This window comes from Arachis duranensis, chromosome 2 (genome assembly GCF_000817695.3).
Source record: "Arachis duranensis cultivar V14167 chromosome 2, aradu.V14167.gnm2.J7QH, whole genome shotgun sequence".
Classification (NCBI taxonomy): domain Eukaryota; kingdom Viridiplantae; phylum Streptophyta; class Magnoliopsida; order Fabales; family Fabaceae; genus Arachis; species Arachis duranensis.
Genome location: NC_029773.3, coordinates 950,576 through 966,668, shown reverse-complemented (window position 1 = coordinate 966,668; position 16,093 = coordinate 950,576). Strand labels below are relative to the sequence as shown.

Sequence of the window (16,093 nt, the reverse complement as noted above, 5' to 3'; positions counted from 1 at the left end):
ACTAGAGCAAACAGAGATTAACACTGGCCAATAAACTAGGTTTTGTTTTTGGGTGATAGCCAACAAACTAGTTTAACAATTTCTACACATTTGATATTTTTAGGTCAAAAGTAATAGAGTTTCTGAATAATGAATTTACATTGGGCCTATTGGGCCTATAAGTAGGATCAGAAAATGGGCTTCAAAGACAAAAAAATAGAGACCAAAGCATATATATATATAAGGCACAATTAGGGATTTAAGGTTGTAGTAGGGAGAGGCAGTCTCTGTGCTTTTGAATCAGCCAAGATGGGTATGCTTTCAACATCATCGCTCTTCTCCAATTGCAACGCCAATTTTCTGATGATTTCGCAGAATCAAAGCAACGCCAATTATGTGATGGATTTGTTTGTTGTGTTTCAGGTATTTCCAGGGATTCTATGCACAAGAGGCGCGCCACTGGTGGCAAGAAGAAGGTTTGGAGGAAGAAGAGAAAGTACGATTTCACTCTCTTTTTCAATTCTCCTTGTTTTTCATTGCATTTTGAATGTACATTTGTTTTAATAAATTAGGAATGCAATTTTTATATTTGTAGGGTAATGTATTGGATATAGCTAGTTTCATTTTTAGTTTAGGGTTTTTGGATTAGGTTTGGGAATGAAGAAGTGACAATGTTTGCTCATTGGAATGTTGCATGCAAAATCTAGAACTTGTATGAGAGTCACTGTTATTTGTTATGAAGGTTCCAATGGCTTCTTCTGATATGTGTTATTTGATCATTTTTTTTATATATTTAGGAAATAGAAAACCATAAGTACTGAAAGTGGAGATGCAATGCAATGAGCTTGTTTTATTTTCTAATCCTGTAGAAAATCGAAAAGTGCAAATAGGCCCTATATAATTTAATATAATATCAAAGTCCTAATAGTTTGTATAAAGCCAAAATACTTATATGGTGTAATATAGGTATGAGCTTGGACGCCAACCAGCCAACACTAAGCTATCGAGCAATAAGACGGTCAGGCGGATTCGCGTTAGAGGTGGCAATGTGAAGTGGAGGGCATTGAGGTTGGATACAGGAAACTATTCGTGGGGAAGTGAAGCTGTGACGCGCAAGACTCGTATTCTTGATGTTGTTTACAATGCCTCCAACAACGAGCTCGTGAGAACTCAGACCCTTGTCAAGAGTGCCATTGTTCAGGTTGATGCTGCTCCATTCAAGCAGTGGTACCTTCAGCATTATGGTGTTGATATTGGCAGGAAGAAGAAAACAGCAGCTGCCAAGAAGGATGCTGCCGAGGTGAAGCCTTCGGAACTTTTCTCTTTGTTCTGTTTTAATATGATAAGCTTTCGTCTCATTTTTTTCCAGTCTTCATAATCAGTGTAAATGGATAAAGCTAATGATCAGCCACTTCTTCCTGCTCCATAACAAGCTAAAATGGGGAGATTATTTTATTACTCCTAAGAATTTAACTCCAGCAATATAGGAAATTCTGGGAAGTGATATTTCCTTTTAACAAAATCCTAGAAACTAAGGTGTATGCATAATGATATTCATCCAATGTTCCTATATTGAGGCCCAATTGATAATTTATTTTTATCCTTTTCATGTTGAACTTGGGGGTTCTTGCATTGTTTGTCTTACAAATGTATTATTTATTTGTCATTACTCATGAACATGTCAAGATTTTAAATAATCACCCTGATACATTGGTTTATGTTTATCGCATCCACTAATAGTGTCAAAAGACTGATAATATGAAATATTTGTTTTTGTTTGATGCTTTGCATATAATTTATGAAAATATAAATGCATTTATTTTAAATTTGGCTTGTGTGTAATATTAAATCTTCATCATGCCTTTCACCCTCCAAATCTGATTTGTCTTGTACTTTAATTTTGCATTTAAGAATTTTAGTTTTCACTTTCTATTGAATCAAATGCAAATAATATGCAAAATAAATAAAATCTGATGTGTTTTCCTATTATGCATTGATGTCTAATTTGCAGGAAGGTGAGACCCCTGCTGAGGAAGCCAAGAAAAGCAACCATGTGCAAAGAAAAATCGAGAAACGCCAGAAAGATCGCAAACTTGATCCCCATATTGAAGAGCAGTTTGGTGGTGGGAGATTGCTGGCTTGCATTGCTTCTCGACCTGGTCAATGTGGCAGGGCTGACGGGTAATGCATATAACTCTTGCTCAACTGAACTTTGTTCTAATTTGATTCATGATCCGTTCCTTATTTGCCCTTTCTTGAATCTTGCAGCTACATTTTGGAAGGTAAGGAGCTTGAATTTTACATGAAGAAAATCCAGAAAAAGAAGGGAAAGGGTGCTGCTTAGTTGTACTTTTCTTATACTTGTATTTTGGAATTTGTTGTCTCTGTTGGAGATTGGTTCCATTCTTGGTGATGTTTCACCGTCATTACCTTCTGAATAGAGCCATAGCACATGTTAGTGTGACTTAATGCGTTATCATAGTTTTGTTTTAAATGTTTTTTCATTTCTTTTCTTTTTTTGGGCTATTGATGAGAACTAGTTTCCTCAAATGTTTTAAATTGATATTCATGATAACAACCTCTCTAAATTGGTGAATTGTATGGTAAAGATGTAAGTTTACAGATCTTTCTTTTTATGGGATGAAAGAGAGATTGAAAAAGGGAATAAATGACCATTTGTCTCCATGAGAGATGAAAACGCTGACATTCGTACCCATGATAGCTCGAAACTAGACTTGTACCCATGAGAGATGCGGTCCGTGTGACAAAAGTGACCCGCCTTGGTTCTGAGCTTGGTTCGTGGCTTTCCGAACCTACGTGGCACTTTCACCCTCCCAAAAGCCTTTCTGACGTGGAATTGAACGTTGTTAATCAAAAGGGATAGGAAAAAAAAAACGTCAATTTCCGCGAGAATCAGTCAATTTCCGCGAGAATCAGTGGAGCCCTAGCAGAGGTTCATCGTCACTGTTGGTCCATTCGAAGCGGGAGAAGACGACCAGAGTACGCCGAATCGAGTAGCAAGGAGGGGCTTTTACCAGTACTTTGGTATTCGACATCGAGGTGGTCACTCCCTTTGAAGAATTACACAGGTATGTCGTTTCCCACCAATGAATAATTTGATATGTCGTTGCAAGTGGTTAGACAAACGTTACTGGCTAATGAAACCAAATGAGTTGCTGTATTTCCTTCAGAATTGATAGAGAGTACTTTTAGGGTTTGTGTTAGCATCAGTTACAGAGAATGTGTGTTTATTGGTTTCTTAAATTTGACTTCCAGGGATGGCCACCATCCACATAACTTTGTCAATTCATCATAGAGGAAGGTTTGAGAGAGAGCCAGTTGGTAAGGTTAGCTACATTGGTGGAGAAGTGATGGAGATAGAGAGGGTAAACGTTGATACCGTCAATGGTTTTTTCATCTCTGACTTGCTGAAGGACATTGGTTATACGTCCATTTCTGAGTTTTACTGGCTAGAACCTGGGAAGGAGCTTCATGATGGGTTGAGACTGCTAAGGATTGATATGGATGTAGTTAGAATGTATGAGGCAGCCATGAAGAATGCAAATAGAATTAATCTGTACACAGAGCATCCTGTGGATCAGCCTGTTGTAGTGGAGGTTAAGGAATTGACTCCATCAAAGGGGAGAAGAAAGGTCTGTGTTAAAAGGGTACCGACTCCAAAGAAGACTCCAAGAAGAAGATTAGCAGTAGTGGAAGATGATGATGATGCTGAGATAGTTGGTAATGTCCAAGTTGAAAAGCAGGCCCAAAAAAGTGCTGGCCCACAGCCCATGGTACAGGCCCATCAAGAGAACAGCCCAGCTCCTGTAGCAACTCAGGAACCAAATAACATTTCTGAACCTCCTCCAACACCTGTCCAGCCGGATGAACCACCATCAACTCATTCCCAACCTTCACAGCCACCTCTTGAGGTAGAGCAGCAACCATCTGAAACTCATGGGACAGACCCAGTCCCTCCCCATGATGCCAATGTATCTGAAGCTTCACAGCAACCTTGGCAGTCTGATGATACAGACCAATTCATTCCCTCTCAGGCCAATGTATCTGACCATATTGCACCAGAGCAGCTCACCCAATACATCCCACATCCTTACACAAATTCACTTTCACAAGAAATCCCTGAGTCAGCCCCACCTTCTGACTCCAACAGGACTCCCCAGAACAATGAAACCAATCCTTCAGATGAGGCTGAGGGTGAGAGAAAAAAGAACAGGAGAAGATCAACAAAGAGGCCCCCTCCTACAGGACAGTCATTCATACCTAATCCTGATCCAGACAAGCCTCCAACCTTCTATGTCCCAGTTGATCAGGAAGATTTTTCTGATGACAACGCTGGGTATCATTGCTATGAGTCTGAGGACTTGCATAGCATACCTAGTGATGAAGATTCTGATGAGACCACAGCCTTTCCTCAGAGTAATGCCGATGCCCCTGTTAGCCAGGTGAGGTTGGAAGTTGGAATGGAATTTGAGACTCTAAATCAATTTAGGAAAGCAGTCCGGAAATTTAATATAAACATCGGAAGAAGCATTTTCTTTGCACGCTGTGACTCTACAAGGTCGAAGGCTATATGCTATGATGAAGATTGTCCTTGGCAGATATACTGTGCCAAGAGGACATTTCCAGCAAGTTATCAGGTTAAGACCTTTGTCAACGAACACACTTGCAGTAGGGACAATCACTGCAAGTCAGCAGATGGTAAATGGGTGATTGATGAGCTAGAAGAAAGAATAAGACTTCAGCCAAACTTGAGTGTGAGAGAGGCTGACCAGTTTTTCAGATCTGAGTATGATATACTTATCAACGAGAGAAAGATTTATAGATCTATGAAGAAGGCGAAGGAGAGGATTGAGGGATCTGAGATTGCACAGTATGCAATTCTTCGCGACTATGCTAATGAGATTCTAAAGACTAACCCTGGGTCTACAGTTAGGATACACACAAATCCCATGCCTGATTCAAATCCCATTTTTCTGAGGATCTATGTATGTTTTGAGGCTTGCAAGAAGGGATTTATAGGTGGTTGTAGACCATTCATAGGGTTGGATGGCACATTCCTTAGAGGGTATTATGGGGGGCAGCTATTAACAGCTATAGGGCAGGATGCGAATAACCACATCTACCCCATTGCATATGCAATTGTTGAATCAGAAAACAAGGACAGCTGGAAGTGGTTTTTAGATATCCTTCAGGATGATGTGGGAGACTTTCAGGCGAACGGGATTAACTTCATGTCGGACATGCAGAAGGTATGTATGTTTTAATGCTGCACATGTGTTTTACTTATGCTATGTATAGTTTTTCATGCTTCATTAATCAACTAGATATACATGCTTAGTGTAGAATACTGATTAGTCTGGTTTAGATTTACATGCTTAGATTTACATGCTTCAAATGCCATTATCATGAATGCTGTTTATGGTCGCTGAAGTATGAAAATTGAACTACTGTACAAGGATTGTTATTGAAATATTGTTAATGTCATTATTAAGGTGATAGTTGATTGCTGGTCATATGAATGGTTATATGCAGGGGTTAATTCCTGCAGTCCAAGAAATGTACCCAAATGCCAACCACAGGTTCTGTGCCATGCATATATGGCAAAACTTTCGCAAGAAATGGGGTGACTTGCAGCTGAAGAAGTGTATGTGGTCATGTGCTAAGGCCTCTACGACACAAGACTTCAATGCTGTAATGGATAAGCTGAAAAAGATCAACGTAGGGGCTTGGGAATACTTGGACAAGATCAGTCCAAAACAGTGGAGTAGAGCACATTTTAGCGAGTATCCTAAGATGGACAACTACACCAATAACAACTGCGAGGTGTTTAATGCCAAGGTAAAAAAGATGAGGGGGAAGCCTATCATAACCATGTTGGAAGAAGTAAGGTGCTACGTCATGCGAATCATGGCAAGAAACAAAAAGGCCTTGATTGGGTACAGTGGGAGGTTAGCCCCAACCCAACAGAGCAGATTAGAAAGAGAAAAGAGAGAGAGCAACAAATGGAGACCCCTTCCAACCGGAGATGACGCGGGAAATGTTTATGAAGTCCAATGTCTTCCCATGAAGGTCAGTGTGGACTTGGGCAAAGGTACATGTAGTTGTAGACTGTGGCAGTTGACTGGGCTACCTTGTAGACATGCATGTGCTGCTCTAGCTTACCAGAATAGAAGACCTGAAGAGTATGCACATAACTGGCTAACTATGGGTGCTTATAATGCTGCATATCAGACTTCAATGCGCCCAGTTCCAAGCCAAGAGTTCTGGGAGCATATCGACACCCTACCAATTCTGCCACCCAGGTACAAGAAGCCAATCGGAAGACCTTCAATGAAAAGAGACAAAAGAAATGATGCCCCTAAGGATAAGAGTGATCCTCATAGAACTAAGAGGAGGATTGCCACCATCGTGTGCAAATACTGCCTCCAGGTGTGTGCAGTGTACTATAATTCGTTGTTTAAGTTCATGTTTACTATAATTCCTTGTTTAATTCGTTGTTTAAGTTCATGTGTAGCCTGGTCATAACAAGCGAAGCTGTAAGAAGAGAAAGGAAGCAATGGGTGAAGGGAGTGCTGCCCCACAAGTCCCTGCAAGTGATGAGGATGAAGATATGCTGGCTGAAAGGTACTATGAGGAGACATTAGAAGCTGCTGAGGCTGAAGCAGTAGCAACTGAGGTGGAAAATGGTTCAACAACAGCCCAGACTTCACAGGTTAGTTAGTTACTTGATTCAGTTCGTTAATTACATTTGTTTAACGAGCCATATTGGTAAACTGGTTGTTCTTTCGAATCCAGCCTCCACCTCCGATGCCACAACCAGCAGCCACACAACCCCATGATGCAACAACCACTGGAGCAGCCAAGAAACAACATAAAAGGAGAAGTGTCAAGCGACCACCCCCTACTGCACATACCACACAAGCTTCTGCACCATCTCCGAAGAATCCAACCACAACCCCTTCCACACACAACTCTCAAACAACCCCAAATCCACTGCAGGGTGCTAGTGCAGGGACAACCACAAGGTTCGTGCAGTTCATGCCTACAATGGATGTGGACGGTATTTCTAGAACTAGAGGCATACATGTTAGAGGCAGGGGTGAAGGAAGAGGTCGAGGCAGGAGAGGTGCATCAAGCGGAGCAAAAAATGGAATTTCCAGCGGGAGCAGTAACTCAACACCAATGTCATAGACTGTGTTGCTTATGTTTTTTTGCTATTCTGATGTAATTGCCATTACTCATTTACTAATTTTTGAACCACTGGTTGGTTTATTACACTATGTTGGAGTAGGCAGCATTCATGTTTTGGTTGTTCTGCCTGTGACATGCTACTCTTGCTCTATTTAACTATGTTTTTTGGTTTATATCATGGTCAGTCCACTTTTTGAGCTAGCTTTCATGGTTTTATACTTCATCCCCACAACCATCAAGTCTCTATGTCACATATTGAGCTTAATTCTGATTCTTTAAGTAGAAAATATACTTGCATGTGCATATATATCCAACTGAGTACCAATAACAGTTCTCATATAGAAGTAACAGAGCAGCAACAGAATCAAACTGTCTATGTCAAAAACAGGAAACACATTCATACTCTCATGATTTACAAAGACCCTAATTCCATACAAATTTTACATTTTCAGAAAGAAATACAGCAGAAAGATCAAACAAAATGCAACAGCCAACGCTATCCATACAAGCAACACTCTAATACCCCTAATTTCACCCCTAATTTCAACCCTAAGTTTCTCTATCCCTCTCGCCAGGATTGATGATGCTTTGTGATTTTCCCCACCTTCAGTGACAATGAGCCCATCATCATGCCTTGGATAAGAACTCCCTGACTGTCTTCTGGCCAAACATCTTGCTATGCCCTCCATCCTTCTTCGATTTCATCAACCCATACAAAGTATTTGCATTCTCTTGTCTGCCAAAACAACACAAATGCACCGATTCGTCAACTTAAATGCAAACAAAACTTTCTCACCTGGACTCCAACAGCATCTGCCCTTACCGCCCATAGAGGACATCTGATGAACCATCGATTAGGGTTCGTAACGGTGCCAGACTCCATCAACGCAAACTCTCTTCCACAGAAGCATCTGCCATCCAGCTTCTTCACCTTCTTCTTCTTTGAACTTGACGAAGAACTGCCACTGCCATCACTTGGAGCAGGGGTAAATCTGCGGAAAGACATTGAGGGAGGTACGAACCAAGCTTCGATTGAGATTCAACGTCACACTCATTGACATCCAACAAGCTTCGATTCTCTGGATCCTGGTTTGTATTGGGGAGGGGTGAAGCTACCAAGGGTTTTCATTTCGTGAGTTCAGCCTATCCCTTTTGATTAACAACGTTCAATTCCACGTCAGAAAGGCTTTTGGGAGGGTGGAAGTGCCATGTAGGTTCGGAAAGCCACGAACCAAGCTCAGAACCAAGGCGGGTCACTTTTGTCACACGGACCGCATCTCTCATGGGTACAAGTCTAGTTTCGAGCTATCATGGGTACGAATGTCAGCGTTTTCATCTCTCATGGGTACAAATGGTCATTTATTCTTGAAAAAGGTAAGACTCACACTTTGAATAACAATAAAATAATAAAAAATAATTATAAAAAGAATTTATTTTCTCTCTTTATATCACTCAATCTGTATAGCAGAGTGTCCCCTCCTCTAAATTATATTGACAGATAAAGTTAGAGACACCAGGAATTAAGGATAGAGTAAATATTGAATTGTTTTGGAAGTGTATGGGTCTCTTTCAATCTTGTGCATAATATAATTTTTTTAGTTCAGTTTTGATGGACTGACAGTTACAATGTCATACAATCATATCTGTTTTTTTAGATAATTATTTATGTGGTCAATATAAAAGGTAATTATTTTTGCTGATGTGGCATTACGTAGTTGGATGTATTTAAATAATCAACATCTAAAAACTGAAGTTGTCGAGCCAACTTTGTTTGGGCAGTAGCTCACTTATCCACTTGAGTATGCAACAAATTAGTCATTGGTGTATGAGCCGAAAATATCATAAAAAAGAACAAAGTTACGGTGGAGTACGAACAAGGACAATGTTGGGATGACCAAGCCAATGATGAACAATTTTTCATTTGAGGAAATTCCATACATGGAAAGGCTGAAGTGGGGTAAATGAAATCAATCGCAGTTGAACTGATGCGTAGACATCAAACACTTTATTTTTTAGCAAGTTCACACCTAAAAACAAATTTAAAGATCCATAATGTCATAAACCATATTGAGTCCTTGAACTGCTCTAGAATTTCTTCCATTAAAACTCTTGAAATAACAGCCATTATTGTTCTTCACCTATTGTCAACGGCACATATTTTCCTTAGACGTTAGAGGCCATTTAGAGCTTACGTAAAAGAGTGTTAGGCCTAATGGAAAAAAGGCACTTTGGTCAAAATTATGTTTATTGAAGAAAAAGGCATTACGCACATTATTATCTTGATTTGACAACATAATTAAGCGAGGTTATCCATCCATCAATATCAATTTCAAAACTTTTTACTGAAAATTACTAGTAATCTTTCAAAAAAGAACAAAATTAAAACAAAACTAAGATAACAATTCGCATTAGGTCACACTAACAAGTAATGGCTTCATTCAGAAGGTGATGACGGTGAAAAATCACCAAGAATGTAACCAATCTCCAACAGAGACGACCAAATCCAAAATACAAGTGTGAGAATAGAATAATTAGGCAGCACCCTTTCCCTTCTTCTTCTGGATTTTCTTCATGTAAAACTCAAGCTCCTTACCTTCCAAAATATAGCTGCAGCATTCAAGAAGGAATGACATAAGTATCTGATCAAGAATCAAATTAGACAAAATTCAGTGCAACCCAAACAAGCAATAGTTATATTACCCATCAGCCCTGCCACATTGCCCAGGTCGAGAAGCAATGCAAGCCAGCAATCTCCCACCACCAAACTGCTCTTCAATATGGGGATCAAGCTTACGATCTTTCTGGCGTTTCTCGATTTTTCTCTGCACATGGTTACTTTTCTTGGCTTCCTCTGCGGGGGTCTCACCTTCCTGCAAATAAGACATCGATGGATAATAGGAAAACACATCAGCCTCTACACATGCTAATGCAGTTGACATTATAAATCAATTATAGGTTAGCTAAATATCACTATAGGAAAACACTTTAGCCCCTGCAATGCATTCTTTATTTTGCATTTTATGTGCATTTGGCCTAATAGAAAGAATAACTTGCAAATAAACATAATGCAGCATGTAATTACTTCTGATTATTTTCAAAAGGCTTATTCATTTACAATGACTATGAAGACAGGAAACAGAAGTGTGATGAAAGCTTATCATATTAAAACGGAACAAACATAAAAGTTCCAAAGGCTTCACCTCGGCAGCATCCTTCTTGGCAGCTGCTGTTTTCTTCTTCCTGCCAATATCAACACCATAATGCTGAAGGTACCACTGCTTGAACGGAGCAGCATCCACCTGAACAATGGCACTCTTGACAAGGGTCTGAGTTCTCACGAGCTCATTGTTTGAGGCATTGTAAACAACATCAAGAATACGAGTCTTGCGAGTCACAGCTTCACTACCCCACGAATAGTTTCCTGTATCCAACCTCAATGCCCTCCACTTCACATTGCCACCTCTTACACGAATCCTCCTGACCGTCTTGTTGCTCGATAACTTAGTGTTGGCTGGCTGGCGTCCAAGCTCATACCTATATTAAACCATAAAAGTATTTTGGCTTTTATAAAAATAACTAGGACTTTGATATTATATTAAACAACTATACTAGGTACACACCAAAATCAGCCATCAATATGAAATACATATTAGAATACAAAATGCACATTGAGAATGAGTTAAACAGGTATTTTTGTATACTAAATTATATAGGGCTTATTTCCTTTCAGTTAATATTTTGCATCTCCACTTTCAGTACTTATGATTTTCTATTTCCTACATATATAAAACAAAATTATGAAATGACACATATCAGAAGAAGCCATCGGATCATTCATAAAAAATAACAGTCACTCTCATACAAGGTCTACATTTTGCATCAAACCTCTATGCAACATTCGAAATATAAAAATTGCATTCCTAATCCATTAAAATAACTGTATATTCAAAATGGAAAAAAGAGAGTGAAATCATACTTTCTCTTCTTCCTCCAAACTTTCTTCTTGCCACCAGTGGCGCGCCTCTTGTGCATAGAATCCCTGGAAATACCTGAAACACAACAAACAAATCCATCACATAATTGGCGTTACTTTGATTCTGTGAAATCATCAGAAAATTGGCGTTGCAATTGGAGAAGAGCGATGATGTTGAAGCATACCCATCTTGGTTGAACCAAAAGCACCGAGTCGCCTCCCACAACTATCACCAGCTTAAAACCCTAGTTGTGGCGCATATATATGTGTGTCTGTTCTCTTTTCTCTCTTTTGTTCTTTTTTTTTTAAAGAACCCTAATTGTGCGCATTGTTTTTCACTTTTTCTTTTTCTTTTATTTTTTTCATCAAGCGTATGTTACCATTTGATATTTTTGAGTTATGTTTGAAGCCCAATGGGCCTAATGTTAGTTCATTATTCAGAACTCAATTACTTTTTTTTATCAAAGATGGAAGACTCAAACCCGTAATTTTTTAATTGAGTATGAGGAGACCATGTCATTTGAGCTATTATTCATTGGCAGACCTCAATTACTTTTGCCCCCAAAAAATTTCAAACGCGTATCAAATGGCCCGTACAAATCCCATTGTTTGCATTTTCTTATAAAATTTGTTTTATGGTGGCTTTTAATATGTTGTATTCAAATTTGAAATTTAGCGAAATCCAAGTAATAAATGGAAATTTCTAAGTGTTTTGTGTACGAACATTTAATATGGGTGAGTTTGTGAATTTTATTTTTTGGTGCTAACTGAGTTTGTGATGTTATAATAGCTAGGTTATTTTTATAACAGATTTTTACCAACTTTTTTCTTTTTTAAAGGATTTTTTTGTCATGAAGAGAATTTTCTTAAAAGAGTTTTTTTTTCTCGTAACCATAATAGACCATCTTATAAAGAGTTATTGTCAAAGAAAATTATAACGGGCTAAGGATTAATGGGCTTATATTTATATTACGTTTCAATACTAATTTCCAATACTCTACCAAAAACAAAACCTTTCAATAAATGTGGAGTGGAGAACCCACAACATGTATCAATGATTAACAATAAAATGGCAAATAAATTCTTGAAGATTTATACTTTAAATAAATTAGTTTTTTTAAAAAAAAGTACTAATAAAGTTATCTAGAATAGTAAATATGGATACATTATATTCAAATTAACCCATATAATTAAGATAAAAGGTGTTAATTTCAACTCATTTGTCTACGTTTATTATCTTAAAAGACTTTGTTGATAATTTTTTTTAGGGAGTAATTCGTCTGAAATATAAATTCTGAGAGATTTATTTGTCACTTTACTCTAATAATTAATTATTGGACTTAAGACGTATATTTATAACTAAGATCATATAGTACACTCAACTCAATTTTCATAAAGTAAAATCTACAATTAACTAAGATATATATTAGAAATTCTAACAAATATTTCTTTGGGGGAGAATTCTCTTGTTTTTCTTAACCTTATTTATTTAAGAATTTCACCAATAATTTTTTTAAATGATAATCTCCATAAGAGGCTATAACAAGTAATAAAAATACTGGTAATTCTTTACTAGTAGAGGTAACAAATGAGACGAAATCTACTCGACTGACCCGCTTAACTAACAAAAAACAAAACATAATAAAAAAGAATGCCTAACCCGCAAGTTTAGATAGCCTTAGAGGGGCAGGAGCAGAGAAGGGACTTGCCTCTTTTACATTTTTTTAGGCTTAAACCAAAAAATTTACTAAGACCTAGAACTTAAATAAATCCTACTCAATACCCATAACATAATATAGTTTAGTCTCCACACCCCTAACACTCACAAGCCACAATGCCTACGAACTCTTTGCCTCTTGCTCTTTCCGTCACATACACACTAACTGACAATAATCAGCGCTGTTGCGCCTCGCCCCTTGGCACTCGCCGTGCTATCCACCCACCATGACACTAAATTCGTCGCATGTCTGTTGCATTTGCTTCAACTCCCCCTTGTCTGCTAGCCAGACCTATGTCGTCTCTCCTCGACTCTGTTTGCTCCTCATTCTTAGCTCGTCACTCACACTCTTCTCTTTCACTCTCAGCTCGTGACTCACTCACTCTAACATGCGGCACATACTCATTCTCCCTTCTGCCTTAACATTGACAGAATTTTTGAACTTATACTCTATTCTTGATTCTGAATTTCTTTTTGAATTAGAATTGCTAAATTTCTCGTCTAATTTTTATTCCAAATTTTTGAATTTCTTGAGTTAGCATTTTTTGAATTTCTGAGATAGTAAAATTATTTATATTGTCAATATTGTTAATTTTGCTATGAATGTGAATATGTGATAATGATATGATTCTAATTTTTTATGTATGATTTTGGAAAATACTAATTGATGGTTCTTCTCCTTAAAAATTACTTTTTTTAAGAACTTAAAAAAATTAAATAAGACAGATTTATCCCATCAACGTGCTGTTAGACAAGACAAGGCAGGCTTTTGGCGGGGAGGGACAGGGGCAGGGGCAGGGGTAGGATGGGCTGGTCCACCTGTCATTTCTATTGCTAGATTTTGTCATATTTAATACATTGTATATAGAAGTATATACAACATATAATATTATTTATTGTTAGAGACTTTAATTAGATGATTTATTTTGTATAACATTAATGTGTAGGAATTTACAACCTCTAATAAAAATAAAGAAAATAACAAAAGAGCAACTTACATATCGAGGACGACCACATGCTACTGCGACTTATAAATAATCACCCACTATTCTAGCTTCACTCATTTCTATTTCTCCCTGTGTTTAAGCCATGTCATGAAACTTGGTCCGATCAAATTACCCATATATTTTAAGATAAATTAAACAAGTCTATCAAATTTTATGTGCCGATAAAGAGTGTGAAGAGAATGCAACTTGTTTGGTCATTGTCCATGTCTATAAGAGACATGGACACAATAGTACATACATGTCCATCATTTATTTTCAGTGTTTTTTCAAAAGATTGAGACACAAAGATACAAATAATTAAACACAAATTTTTGCACTTTTAAATATCAATTTATCTTTAGCCATGACCCCTCTTTTTTCCATCTTCCCTTCTCCCGTTCTATTTCTTGTCTCATTGGGTTGCCATCCTCCATCTTCCCTTCGCCACTACTCTCTCCCTTCATTATTGCTCTGTCTATCACCGCCACCACCATTGGCGTTGTTGTGCCCTCCTCTTCTCACTTTTTATCACCTACTACCCCCCCTTTCTCTCTCTCACTCTTTCACACTTACTCTATCTCCTCCCTCTCTCTCTCTCTCAACTTCTTCACAGTGCCACCCTCCTCTCTCCCTCTTTCTCTTCGCGTCGCCTATTGCTACATATTATCCACTCTCCCTATTTATCCATTGTCTCTTTGATCGCAATTTCTCTCGCACTCCTAGCTGCAACAATTTTCTCTTAGATGTATTCAATTCGTTTTCTCTGACAAGGAGCTTGAACCAGGTTTTAAATTTGATGGATTAGTTCATGAAGAATCCGTTCCTCTCTATTTCTCATGGAGTGGGAGCCGAAATTTGTTGTGGTTGAAACGTGCATGAGACGAAGGATGCGCTCATTTTGCTCATGAACATGCTTGGTCTCGGAAAGGAGTATTTTCCAAGTCTAATTCAGTGCTCATTTGCTCATGAACATGCTTGATCGTGGAAAGGAGTATGTTTCAACTTTGTTTCAAATTTTTTTCTTTTTTTTTTGAAAAATAAAAGAATTGTAGAATTGATTATTGAAAGAGTTCTTAGTAGTAATAATTTGGGTTGATGTTGTTGGTGGTGATGATGGAAAGCAATGGTGGTGGTAATTGTAGTGATGAAGCTGTGGTGACAATAAAAAAGTAACATTGACGTTTAGTTTATACTAGTGTGATGTGTGCATTATCACCAAATACAATATTAACTTTTAATAAATTTGGAGAACCAACATGTATCAATGATTTATTATTGGGCTTATTAAGACATATATTGTAAGGTTCCACATCGATTGGGGAGGAGAAAGAAGCATGTCTTATAAGGGTGTGGATACCTCTCCCTAACATGACGCGTTTTGACGAGTGAGTGTGGGGGCCTTCGGCTATCATTTCTATCGTCAAAGGCAAAACCGTGAGGCCTTGTGTGCCAAAGCTGACAATATCGTACTAGTGGGAGGTCTGGGCTGTTACAGATGGTATCAGAGACGGAGCCCGGATCGATGTGCCAGCGAGGGCGCTGGGCTCCCTTAGGGGGTTGGATTGTAAGGTCGGTCCCACATCGGCTGGGAAGGGAAACAAAGCTTGCCTTATAAGGGTGTGGATACCTCTCCCTAGCTTGACGCATTTTGACGAGTGAGTGTGGGGGGCTTCGGTTATCATCCCTATCGTCAAAGGCAAAATCGTGAGGCCTTGTGTGCCAAAACGAACAATATCATGCTAGCGGGTGGTCTGAGATGTTACAGATAGTATCAGATCTGGATTCCGGATCGATGTGCCAGCGAGAGTGTTGGGCTCCCTTAGGGGGGTGAATTGTAAGGTCGGTTAGTGCGAAAATTACAACCACAAACTAATCGGCAAGTGCACCGGGTCGTACCAAGTAGTACCTCTAGTGAATGAGGGTCAATCCCACGAGGATTGATGAACTAAGCAAAAATGGTTGATTAAATTACTTAGTTAGACAAACAGAAAAGAGCGTTTGGGTCTCAATTGCATTAAACAGTAAATTCAGAATATCAGAAAGCAAGCAGTAAACAAGTTGTGAATAATATATGGAAAAACAGTTAAGGTTTCAGAGTTATCTAATTTCCTGATTGACTTTTCTTACTAACTATTTTAATCATGCAAGATTTAATTCATGGCAAACTATATGTGACTAAATTCTAATTCCTTAGACCTTTTTAGTCTCCTCTAACTCTCATCAACC

At 38.4% G+C, this 16,093-nt stretch overlaps 2 protein-coding genes across 2 annotated transcripts; one reads left to right on the top strand and one right to left on the bottom strand.

Moving 5' to 3' along the window:
- Positions 1-215: 215 nt before the first annotated feature.
- On the top strand, positions 216-2,473 carry LOC107472650 (40S ribosomal protein S8). Its single transcript, XM_016092155.3, has 5 exons — positions 216-292; positions 403-475; positions 946-1,279; positions 1,991-2,160; positions 2,248-2,473. The coding sequence occupies exons 1-5, from the start codon at positions 289-291 to the stop codon at positions 2,321-2,323; spliced, it is 657 nt and encodes a 218-aa protein (XP_015947641.1). The 5' UTR covers positions 216-288; the 3' UTR covers positions 2,324-2,473.
- Positions 2,474-9,497: 7,024 nt separating this feature from the next.
- Positions 9,498-11,483, bottom strand: LOC107472657 (40S ribosomal protein S8). Its single transcript, XM_016092159.3, has 5 exons — positions 11,350-11,483; positions 11,168-11,240; positions 10,392-10,725; positions 9,892-10,061; positions 9,498-9,798 (listed from the first exon to the last, which is right to left on the bottom strand). Exons 1-5 carry the CDS (start codon positions 11,351-11,353, stop codon positions 9,723-9,725), a joined length of 657 nt encoding a protein of 218 aa, XP_015947645.1. The 5' UTR covers positions 11,354-11,483; the 3' UTR covers positions 9,498-9,722.
- Positions 11,484-16,093: the final 4,610 nt, after the last annotated feature.

Bases quoted from the DNA above. Each gene is read 5' to 3' on its own strand.
- LOC107472650 (XM_016092155.3), top strand. The intron at 476-945 runs GTACGATTTCAC...GGTGTAATATAG, and splicing joins GTTTGGAGGAAGAAGAGAAA to GTATGAGCTTGGACGCCAAC. The intron at 1,280-1,990 runs GTGAAGCCTTCG...TCTAATTTGCAG, and splicing joins CCAAGAAGGATGCTGCCGAG to GAAGGTGAGACCCCTGCTGA.
- LOC107472657 (XM_016092159.3), bottom strand. The intron at 10,062-10,391 runs GTGAAGCCTTTG...TCTTATTTGCAG, and splicing joins CCAAGAAGGATGCTGCCGAG to GAAGGTGAGACCCCCGCAGA. The intron at 9,799-9,891 runs GTAATATAACTA...TGAATGCTGCAG, and splicing joins CAATGTGGCAGGGCTGATGG to CTATATTTTGGAAGGTAAGG.